At 41.7% G+C, this 12,387-nt stretch overlaps 1 protein-coding gene across 1 annotated transcript; it reads right to left on the reverse strand.

Moving 5' to 3' along the window:
• Positions 1-1,840: 1,840 nt before the first annotated feature.
• On the reverse strand, positions 1,841-10,183 carry LOC116523627 (transcription factor Sp4-like). The gene is made up of 3 exons (XM_032238741.1): positions 9,088-10,183; positions 8,459-8,547; positions 1,841-3,785 (listed from the first exon to the last, which is right to left on the reverse strand). The coding sequence occupies exons 1-3, from the start codon at positions 9,092-9,094 to the stop codon at positions 2,187-2,189; spliced, it is 1,695 nt and encodes a 564-aa protein (XP_032094632.1). The 5' UTR covers positions 9,095-10,183; the 3' UTR covers positions 1,841-2,186.
• Positions 10,184-12,387: the final 2,204 nt, after the last annotated feature.

Below are 12,387 nucleotides of genomic sequence, written 5' to 3' on the forward strand. Positions count from 1 at the left end.
GTTGGTGACCCTTTTGAAATTTTTCAAAGTAGTGTGGATTATAAATAATAGGAATTGCCCTTGAAACTGAACACCTGACTCGGTGAACTATTGTGACATGGGGAAATTTGGTGGGCCATTTTGGAATATAAATACTGTATGATAGAACATCTTACGAGGAGAAAGAAGAATTATTAAGCAAGACCTACAAATCTAAATAACTTAGAGGGAGTAAAATGGCAGATTCGGAGGACTACAAACATTGTGGACTCGGAGAACAGTTCAGGGATTGAGCAAATTTTTCTCATATTGGCTTTTTGGTGTTTTTGGACACTTGGTGTTTTGATGGATTACTGAGTAATTTCTAGCACATTAAAATAAAGTAAAATGTTACAACAAGGAAAAACAAATACACTCCAAAAAGAAATACTATTAATGCTCCAATGTATTCAGGAAGTGATGACAAAGAACCATAGGGAGATGATGGAAATAATGTATGATACAGATGTGGGACTAGGAAAGTCCCAGCAAATGACAATGGAGAATGAACAAAAAATTCAGAAAATAGAGGAGAAACCAGAAGGAGTAGAGGAAAGAATAGCGGAGATAAATCAACAAATGATACAAGCAGACAAAGATACGAAAGAGATAGTAATTTTTTTTGAAACAGAGCAGGTAGATGATCACTCAAGAGGTCAAAGGGTAGAAGAGGGCAAAGAGAAAGATCTCCCAGAAGTATTGACAGAGTTGCTGATGGGTGTTTTAGAGATTAGACAGCGAGCGGCAGATGTGGAAGAAGAGGAAATACTTAAACATGAGTGATGTAAAGGGATACAAGATCCCAAGGGAAGAGCATGGGAGACCTATCAAAATATCAGTAAGAATCAAAATACTAAAAAGGGCAAGAGATGATGGATAGAGATAGAATACTTTTAAATATGGGATTGGTTTTATTAAAGATTAGAAAATAGAAGTAGAAATTAGAAAATGGGAAAATATTACTATGCATATTATCACATAATACAATTTACTATAATTACTATGTATACATAAAGTCAATAAGAGCTGAAATACTAAAAAGGGCAAGGGATGATGGATAGATATAGAATAACTTTCAATATGGATTTTATTAAAAATTAGAAAACAGAGGTAGAAATTGAAAATTGGGAAAATATTACTATGCGTATTGTCACATAATATAACTTACTACAATTACTAAGTATACGTAAATGTTAGAAGTTGGAAGAGTACTACCATGTACACTTAAATAGTATTAACAGTATTGAGTATAAAGTAAATTGACCCAGACAATATACTGTTCACTAAGCGATCATGTATGTTAAAGAAAAAAAAAAACATAAATTAAAAAAAAGATGTACTGTAACTTGAAAAAAGTAACCTCACTGATCTAAAAAGTGAAAGAATGTATGAACTGTTAAAATGTAATGGTAAAATATAACCTAAGCTTGAAATGATATAGGTTCTTCTTCCACTGTAAATATACTGTAATTATAAATGACCATCTTAGTTTAGTGGATTTTTTTAAAAAAATAAACTATTTCTTACATTAAATAACTTCTTTTAATCACTGCAGATATAGGAGGAAAAAGCCTAATGCTTATATATGAATTCCTTTAAAGAGGAAATAAAATATCTGCCTATTTTGCAGATTTAAAAAGGGTCTATAACTTTCTTGAAGAAGTAAATTAATAGTCAGTTTGCATAAATGAATTCAAGGCTCCTGAACAGAATCAAAAATTTATTAAATCAAAACATATTATGTACATATAATTCAAGTAATTTTATTGATATGTAAATATGTAATTATATATTTATCTAATGCAGAGGCTATAATCAATATTTTAAAATTGCAACCTAAGTTATTTATAACAAATAGCTAAGGTAATGAGAAAATTTAGGAGTCAGGCATAAAGATGGAAATTGACCAACCCAGGACAGAAAGTGTCAACTTTGATTACATAACAGAAACCCCCAAAAATCTCACAGGGCACACATACTGTGAATTTCCACTCTTTCCATGGCAGCCCTTTGCACCATCCAAAACTACATTTGAAATCTTGGGTTTACAATTCCTCTCATTCAGCATGAAATTAAGGGGAGAGGGAGGGAGGGAGGGAGAGAGGCTCTCAGTAAATGCCCAGGCAAGATTGGTGCATGGTGCTATTTTGCCAATGGTAAATTTATCTTTATATATTATTGCATTTAGAGGAAAGTATATCTTTATACAGTACTATTATGCTTCCAAATGGATAGAACTTACCTACAACACTTGTAATGGTGACTGGCACTCCTTGCACTTGAACACCTGCAGCGCCCAAGTTGGCTACACTTACTGTTTGAAGATTAGGCACTGAAGCAATCTGAGAAGTATTAAGTGTTATTGGTGTGCCAGCAACAGCTACTGGTGCTATTTGAGCAATTGTACCACCACTTGAAGATACAGGGGTAATAGTTAGTTGCTGGGGTAGCCCAGCATTTTGAACTTGGAAATTTGAAAGACTTTGAAGATTTTGGACTTGTACTGTCTGCCAGATGATTTGTCCTGATGGGGTTAAAGTTGGTGCTCTTAAGAGTATTTGTGTTGGACTCACTGCTTGCAGCTGAACATTTTGCAAAGACTGTTGCTGGATGGCCTGAATAGTTTGTCCTGCCTGAAGCTGGAAAGATTGTGGAGAAATTGCTTGAATAATCTGCTGCTGAGGCTGTTGGATCTGGATCTGCTGGAGAATAGGTTGACCTCCTATTTGAACCTGTTGTAGTGAATTTGACTGATCCTGCACATTTTGCAACCCATTAGACTGAAGCTGACTAGAATTTTGTACCTCTCTTTCAGATGTGGTCATCTGAGCTTCTTCAGTACTAGTTTCAGAACTATTTGCTGTGTCTGCATACTGACCTGTTTCTGCAGTAGTAACTAACGTTTCACTGCCTGTTAGTGATGTGGAGGCTGTAGTTGTACAAGAGGGAGGAGGAGAATCAGGCATAACACTAACAGAAGCTGTTGTGACAGGTGTTGACAATAGCTGGTGTCCATTGGAAAGTCCACTGTCAGCGGACTGGGCAACCTGTCCAGAACTACTACCAGTTGCAACATTTATTACAGGTAATGCTAGAGTCACTCCCCCAATATTTATAGGTAATGAAGTTACAACTTGAGCTGGAGTACCAGCAATAGGTAGCTGCAATGGAATAGAAACACCAGGCCTAACCTGGACAGGCACTGTTTGATTGGCCAAATTCTGAGCAATAAGACTCCCAGAAGATGTCCTATTTGTAGTTGCAATAATAGCTTGATTTTTCCCCGCAGGAATGAGCTGAATCGGACCCTGTATATCTTGCAGAGCTGTGGCATTAGCAGGATTTATCTGAATGTGTTGACTTCCTGTTGTCTGAATTTGTGGAAACACTTGGTACTGAACACTACTACCTGAACTCTGTACTTGGACAACTTGTAATTGTCCTGGTGTTACTCCAGAAGAATTGTTTTGTTTTGTTTTGTGGGATACATTTCCATTGTTGCTATTGGACAGACTTGCTGCAGTTGAAGCAACAGAAGATGTTTGCTGGTTGTTCTCTTTTGAAGCAGGAGAAGCTGCAAAAAATTGCCAAGCATTTCCAGCAAGCTGAGTTGTTACTAATTCTAACTGTTGTGATTGACTCTGAAGCTGCACCAAACCCTGACTAGGATCTATAATAATCTGTTGTCCAGTTGCTTGATTCTCACCAGGAGTTCCTATTTTACTGCAGGTTGCTGCCAACAAAGCCAGAGGGGAGGGCTGAGAATCCTAATAAAAATATTATGCGTATTAGAACATGTACTATAAAGGAACAGCAGCAACAGCATATATAGTGTACATATTACACTAAATAACAAAATTCCATTTAGTTTTTGTTCCTGGATACAAAGTGTGTTTTCCTAATCCCTTATACCTAAAACAAATAGAAAATAGTTATTGTTCCACAAAAACTTTACTTCTGTAGTCAGGCCAAAGGTATTTTGAACTCTGTTTTCAAGAAGATTCTTGGTTCACATTCAATGCTGAGTAGACTTCCAGAATATTCTGGAATTGTGAGAAGCGTCCAGAAGTTCCTAGAATTGTCCAGAACAATTGTTGCTCGCTAGATGGAAACTATGTTTAAAAAATTTGGATTTAAACTTTTTAGAGGATTTTATCATCACCTTTAACTGACTCTGCTGTACTTCTTTGCTGAACTTTTTTAATTTCTAAAATAAAGACTGCTTAAATGGTATTTTGTGGAGGGTGAGAAACAGTTCCAATTGTACTTGTATCTGATTGGTTCAGCTGTTTGCTAAACAAAAAGGCACATACTTTTAAGTTTTCTTTGCAGCTTATTCTTTGATGCAGTGGTCTTTCACTATTTAAATTGGGCTTTTATGTTTAAGGTTTTGAAAGACATGGACTTTGGGGAGAATTTTATCCAGGGGATTAAAACAGTTTATACATTACAGCAAGCAAACATTATTAATGGAGACTTAATCAACTCCTGTGAAATTCAAAAGGGTACAAGACAAGGATGCCCCCTATCTCCCTTATTGTTTATATTGGTGTTGGAAATTTTGAATAGAAATATTAGGCAAGATGAGAAAATAACAGGTATATATAAATATTAAAAGGGAAGTTTATAAATTGAGGGCATTTGCTGATGACTTGGTTATATTTTTGCAAGACCCAAAACATAACATAGACTATTTGATGAGAAAATTAAATGAGTTTTGGGTTTTAGCAGCTTTTAAAATAAATAAACAAAAAAAACCCAATGCTTGTTAAGAATATGACCTGTCAGGATGGTGACATATTGACTAAAAAGTCTGGCTTTTAAGGTTGAGAAAAAGATGAAATACCTGGGGGTTACACTGGTAAATACAAACACAAAACTGTTTCAAAATAACTATGTGCCTCTTTGGTATGATATCAAAAAGGACTTATTGAGATGGGAAAAAGTGCAATTATCATTAATGGGTAGAATTTCTGTAATTAAGATGAATATTTTACCAAAGATGCCGTTTCTCTTTCAGATGTTACCAATACTTGCAACTGATACTCCATTTAAACAATGGCAGATGCCATTGGAGGAGGTTTGGGTTTACCAGACTTGAAATTGTATTTTGATGCTTGCAGTTTGGTCTGGCTATAAGAGGTTACTCAATTTAGAGGGCCATGAGTTAAGATTTGGATGGCACGGCTATTTGTGGTATGACAAGGTTAAAGTAAATGTTGATTTTAATAACCATGGCCTTGCTATCCTAAGAGTTTGGAATAAATATAAAACAAGGTTTTTTGTGAAGATGCTTTTCTGGGTGTCCCCCCCAGGAAACTTTTTTAGAAAGGAAATGGTAGCAAAGCCAGACTGATGGACTTATGGTCAAATAATATCTTTTAATCTTGGTGATCCTATCCTCAAATCCAAAGAGGAATTAGAATCAGAAGGAGATGTCTGTCATTGGGTTACATATTTACAATTGAAAGAAAGATTAAAATTAGATAAAAAGAGTTATGGGTTTGACTTTCTGAAAAATGAATCAGAAATCCTACTGTGTGGTAGTAATGAACATATTATTGCTAAGGTTTACAAATTATTATTGAATGTGAATTTGAAGAATATTTAAACATTGCATGGCTCAGTGGGCAAGAAACTTTGGATATCATGTAATGCTTGAACAATGGGAAAACATGTGGACGAAAGGTCTAAAATTTACACTAAATTACAAGTTAAAAGAAAACTTTTGTAAGATGATGTATTGTTGGTATTTAACACCAGATAAGTTGTCAAGAATGTATAAAGGTATTTCAAATGAATGTTGGAAATGCAAATATAAAGAAGGGACCTTTTATCATTTATGGTGGACATGTAATAAAAGAAAGACATATTGGAGTAGGATTCATATCTTAACACAGAAGATTCTCAAAGTGAATATAAAGATAAAATTTTCTTCGGGGTTTAATGGAAAAAGACTTGGGAAAATTTTTTGGAACTTTGATGTTATAGATGTTGATGGCGACAAGATTACTTTACGCACAAAAATGGAAGGACACTTTGATTCCCACAATGGATAAATGGTTGCAGAATTTGATGGAGTTAGCAGAGATGGCCAAATTGACTGCTTTGATCAAAGAAAAAAATACAATTACTTTTGTTTCTACTTGGAAACTGCTTCTGGACTTGTGGTTGAGGTGGAAAAAAATGAAACTTTGATTTTGGGTTTTACCGATTAATAGGTTTGTTGTTATAGAAATGGCTAGTTATATTATTATGTAAAAGTAAATATTGAGGTTTGATGCTATTACCTTATTCTACTGCACCAAAGGAAGTTGGAAGTCAATGTCTTTTCTTTTTTTTTCCCTTGCCCCACTCTTCCCTTCCCTTTTTCCTACTATTTTGTTTCAGAGTTTTGTATTATATATTATAAACTACTAAATAGATAAATATTTAAAAAGTATTCAGAGAGAGCTATCTGTCAGCCCCACTAGATAGAACAGAGCATGAAATCAACTCCACTCTACTTTTATTTAGATTGGCTGTAATAAAGAATCTTGAAAGACATAATTCTGCCATTTACAGGATGGCACAGTGGGAAAAAGTGAGCCATGAAGTTTGCTATCCCAAGAATGTGGTGGGAACTGACCACTCAAGCAACTGCTACTTCTGTATGGTGTACCCTTCCAAACTTTGAACTGGCAAGAGTGCACCTCCTATCATGTATCCAGACATTCCTTCATCGCCCCAGTACTACACAGCCCTGAGCTCCCCGTTACCGGAGAGAAATCAGCCATTATCAGGAGTGAGAAGCAAGTCAGACAATGAGGAAGATATTGCAGATACAGATTACAATTTCACAGATGCGGCTGAGGACAGAAAGCCATACTTCCCTCAACAAAGACCTCAACAATCTGATCAGAGACCTTGGTCTTACCAAGTCCCATGCTAAGCTTCTAACATCTAGGCTCAAGGAGTGGAACTTGTTGGATTAAAGTGTGCAAGTCACAGATCAGAGAAAGCGTCACCGTTTTTCCAACTTCTTCAGTCGACAAGATGGGCTGTGACTCTGCAATGTGGCTGGTTTACTTGAGGCTATAGGAATCACCTGTAACCCGAGTGAATGGCACCTATTCATAGACAGTTCCTCCAGGAGCCTCAAAGCCGTGCTGCTTCATAACGGGAACAAGTATCTGTCTCGCCCTATGATTCACTCTGTGCACCTGAAAGAGGACTACACCAGTGTCAAGATGTTGCTGAGTGCCTTGAAGTATGGCGACTATGGCTGGGAGGTCATTGGAGACTTCAAAATGGTGTCATTCCTGATGGGGCTCCAAGGTGGTTTCACGAAGTTTCCTTGTTTTCTTTGCCTCTGGGACAGCCGAGACACTAAGGCGCACTATCACAGAAGGGACTGGCCACAGCGGACCAAGTTCTCCGTAGGGAAGAACAACATAAAGTGGGAGCCGCTGGTAGACCCTTGGAAGGTTCTGATGCCACCACTGCACATCAAATTAGGCCTCATCTAGACAAGGAGTCGGCAGCTTTCAAGTACCTCCAAGATCTCTTTCCACAGCTGTCAGAGGTTAAAGGTCGGACCACAGATAAGGAAGATCACAGAGTGTGATGAATTTGCCAAGAAGCTGAACAGGATGAAGAATGCGGCTTGGAACAGTTTCATTGCAGTGGTTAACGGCTTTCTGGGCAATCACAAGGCTGAAAATTATGAGCAGCTGGTTCAAACTCTACATAAAGAACTATGCCAAAATGGGATGCAGAATGTCCCCTCAAAGTCCATATCCTTGATGCTCATCTTGACATATTCAAAGAGAACACAGGTGCTTACTCAGAGGAGTAAAGCAAGCACTTTCACCAGGATATACTGGACTTTGAATGTCATTACCAAGGATAGTATAATGAAAACGTGATGCAGGACTATGTTTGGGGGCTTCTTCAAGAAAGCGATTTGCAGTATAGCTGCAAATCTAGAAAATCTACTCATTTCTGAACCCTTTTGAGTGGTTTTGACTGTCTTTGTGTATTTGCCCTGCAAGTATATATTGTGCTTTCTCTAACTGCTTAAAAAGATAAAAATTCTCCTGTTTTGTCTCTATAAATACAAAACATGTGTAGGCTGTGGTCACAAAATCAAAGTTTGTAATGAACATAGCCATTTCTGCATAGGTTTTAGACATAAGTAGTTGAAATACAATATTTAGAAGCCAGGAACAAAAATTGTTAAGAAAGTTAGTTAAACATAAGCTATGGAGAGGATGTTTAATGGGAAATTACCTATATTACCCATTCCAAAAATCATTTCTTCCTCCACCTAGCATTTCAAAGACCTCTGAAGTAAATGTTGATGAAAACTGATCCCATCTGGAAATACTTGGAAGTAATGTAGGATGTTTACCATCTCTCTCCCTCCCTCTCTTGTTCTCCATTTTCTTAGACAGTTTACCTGAGAAGCTCCAGTTTTGTTTTTCTTATTGTTGTTCTCAGCCTCAGGTTTCTCTCCCTCGGAGGGCATAGCTTCCTCCTCCTTTTGATCTTCAAAAAAATACATATTAAGCAACATTCATTTCTATTTTGCTACAGAAAATAATCAGAACCTTCTCACCCACCCATGGTCCTCCATGCTCTCGCTAGTTGAAAGCCTCTGTCCACCTTTCTAGTGGAAAAGAAGGAGACTTAAGAAACGTGGTTTTAAACCCGGCCTACAGGGGTGGGCAAGCGAACGCCCAGAAAGAAGAGTTTTGATTGGTTTCTGCCATCGGAGACTGTAAAGCAGAGGGGGGGGGGGGACCACCCAGAACACTCCCCCGCCTCCTGCCCCTAAAGCATCCACGGCTACTGAGTGGCCCAGGATGCTTTAGGGGCAGGAGAAGGGAGGTGCAAGGGAGGAGGAAATAGGAACTGGGGAGGGAGGGACGTGCACAGGAGAGAGGGCTAGGAAAGAAAGGAGCAATGGAAGAGAGAGAAAGGAGGAGGGGCAGGAGGGATAAGAAAGGGGCTCCGGAGGAATGAAACAGGTAGGTGGGATAGCGCGGGAAGGAACCGGAGGCCGGAGGGAAGGGGGGAACTACGTACCGTTCATCCCGCGTTAACACCCGCTGAGGCGTGGCTCCAGGAAAGAAGAGAGGGGCGGATAGCGGCGAGAGAAGGCCGGTTGCTGCCGGAACTGGGAGGAGCACGTCGGCCTATTTTTGGACGAATGACCGCGGCTGGGGTGTGGCGTAGCTGCCTGTCTATCCGCCCGCTGCCGGCGCTTGTCTTAGTGGGGGAGGGTGCAGAGGGCGGGGCCTGTGGAAGCCTTGGCGCGCGCGCACACACACGTACGCACCAAGGAGGGAAGCGAAGTGAGCGGCAACTGGTCTGGAGAAAAAGGAGTCGGGGACGGAGGGCAGAGGGACGAGCGAGGGCGGCGCGAGGCGCGAGCTACCCTAACCCTAACCCTGACTTGAAAGGGGGTCAGGTTGTAGTGAGGGTCTGCGGCCTCAAAAGGCCAAAAGCAGCGACCCTGAAAGGAAGGGTTCGCCCTGTTGCAGAAAATTCATTCTCAAAGGCAGGTTAAGTTGTGAAGAATAAGAGGGCTAAGCTCCTCTGTGACTTCCAGATCAAAGCAGACAGGCAGGTCCTGGCCAATGAACCAGACAAAGAGGTCATGGAGAAGAAGACAGAGGTGGGGATAGATGAAACAGTGTCAAATGGAACAGAAGTTGCCTTCAGAAATTGTGGGCACTTCATAACTGGAAGCTTTCAAGAAGAGACTGGACTGCCATCTGTCAAAAATGGTATAAAGTCTTCTTGGGTGGTGTGTTGGACTAAATGACCTACAAGGTCCCTTCCAACTCTGTTAATCTGTATCTGTAAATGACAGCAAGATCAGGAAGAAGGAGGATGGGACACTGAAAAGTTCTGGGGTCTAAAGGATGAACTGGAGAGGAAAATCAAGACCAAAATGGTCCTACTGATATGGGTATTTTGGGCTGTGACTTTTAAACTGTTAGAGGGGCTCCAGCAGATCCCAGGAACAACAGCAGAGCTCTGGGCCCAGAAGAGTGAAGTGCTAGGAACAGGTAAATTAGTGTGTCCATCCTTGTCTTACTTGACTCAATGGCAAATGTGGAGGAATGACCCCACCCTGGACCTTCTTATTGTGAGATGCCACAGGGGTCAGCGCTGTCTCCTCTTCTATTCGACATCTGCATGAGACCCCAGGGTAAGCTCATGGATCTCCACGTGGTGAGGTATCCTCAATATGCTGTTGACACCCAATGGATCATCAGTGCTTCTGGTAAATTAAGCAGTGCTGTACATGTTCTGTCCTGCTGTCTGGAAGCTATGAATATCTGCATGGGGAAAAACAGGCTTCTAAGGAATCTCAGCAAGACTGAGTGACTTTGGGTTTGGGGGGATCTCTAGTTCTAGGATTATACAATCTATGGTGCTGGGTGGAGTAGCATTTGCCACAAACAGACCCTGCAAGAAAGGTGGGGTTCTTCTAGACTCACAACTCCTGCTTTAGGATATGGCTAGAAAGGCCTTTTCACAACTGTATAGAAAAGAAAGGCCTTTTCACAACTATATATGCCAGTCGCACCTCTTCCAAGACAGAAAATGCCCTGGTCACATCTTGGTTAGACTAGGTTCGAGGTTTGAGGTTCATTTTATTTATATGCCGCCGGGACTCAGGGAGGCACACAAACTCAAGGAGGGGAAGGGAAACACAAAAACTACAACAAAAAGTACAGGGCATTTAAAACAACCAACAGCCACATGATTCGAGAGGAGAAGGGAACTCATCGACCCCAGGCCTGCCGACACAGCCAGGTTTTAACGGCTTTTCGGAAGGCCTGGAGAGAGGTGAGGGTCTGAATCTCTGCGGGGAGCTCGTTCCAAAGGGCCGGAGCCGCCACAGAGAAGGCCCTCCCCTGGGTAGTGGCCAGATGACATTGGCTAGTAGACAGAACCCGGAGGAGGCCTAATCTGTGTGATCTAATGGGTCTTTGGGAGGTAATTGTCAGCAGGCGGTCTCTCAAGTAGCCAGATCCAATACCATGAAGGGCTTTATAAGTGACGACTAGCACCTTGAAGCGTATCCGGAGAACAAACGGTAACCAGTGCAGCTCGCGGAGGATAGGTGTAAAGTGGGTGTACCGAGGTGCACCCACAATCGCTCGCGCGGCTGCATTCTGGACGAGCTGAAGTCTCTGAATGCTCTTCAAGGGCTGCCCCATGTAGAGCGCATTGCAGTAGTCCAGTCTTGAGGTCACGAGGGCATGAGTGACTGTTGCGAGTGCCTCCTGGTTCAGGTAGGGACGCAATTGGTGCACCAGGCGAACCTGGGCAAATGCCCCCCTGGTCACAGCCGACAAATGATGTTCTAAGGTCAGCTGTGGGTCCAAGAGGACTCCCAAATTGCGAACCCTGTCTGAGGGGCGTAAAATTTCACCCCCCAGCCTGAGTGATGGACTACTAACCAAATTTTTGGGAGGGAAACACAACAGCCACTTGGTCTTGTCTGGATTGAGCGCAAGCTTGTTAACCCCCATCCAGACCCTGACAGCCTCCAGGCACTGGCACATCACGTCAACTAATGCAATGTGTTCCGTATGAGCCTTCCCTTGAAGAGTATCCAGTAACTTCAGCTGGTGCAAACTGCATTAAGAAGAGCAGTTATGTTTCTAGTAGATCTCATCACACTTTTGCTTGCTGAGCTGCATTGTGTGGACTCATCACTCCTGAGCTTCTGAAGGTCTTTCAAATCTGGTCATGCTTGCAGACTTGGGGAACCCAATAATTCTAATTCCTTTTAATAAATGTTAAGGTTTTAGGCAATGATTGTCTTCTTTATTTACACTTACACTTTATTTACACTTGTTTACACTTTTTACTGGACTGTTGTATGCTGTTCAGGACAGTGACGTACGGTGAAGTTTATACCTGGTGAGGCTCAGCTGGGCATCCTTTTGCGAAACAGCTCAGCAGGGCAGCGGTCGGCCTCGGTGGGGGGGGGATTTGCATCGCGGGAGCAGCCAAGCACCCATGTCTGCAGCAAAGGCGCTTGGCAGCTCCCGCGATGCAAACTGCCCCACCGCCCCCAATGCCGCCGCCCACCCGCTGCCCCGGCCTGCTTCTCCAAGTTCCACCGCTGGAAGTCCCGGATCGCCTCTGGGGAAAGGCTGGGTGAGAAACGGAGCGAAGCTTCTCCGCGGCCTCCCGGCGCTACGCAGAGGCTCTCGCAGGAGCACGTCCCAGCGGCCGGTGGCCCGGAGCAGCCCTGGCTGCGAGACAAGGCAGCGCTTAAAGCAGCCGCTGCCGCCACCACTGCCCCTCCTTCGCCCGGAACGCTAAGGTACAACTGACTGCCACCCTGCCCCATCAGCA

This window comes from Thamnophis elegans, unplaced genomic scaffold, assembly GCF_009769535.1.
Source record: "Thamnophis elegans isolate rThaEle1 unplaced genomic scaffold, rThaEle1.pri scaffold_71_arrow_ctg1, whole genome shotgun sequence".
NCBI classification, from domain to species: Eukaryota; Metazoa; Chordata; class Lepidosauria; order Squamata; family Colubridae; genus Thamnophis; species Thamnophis elegans.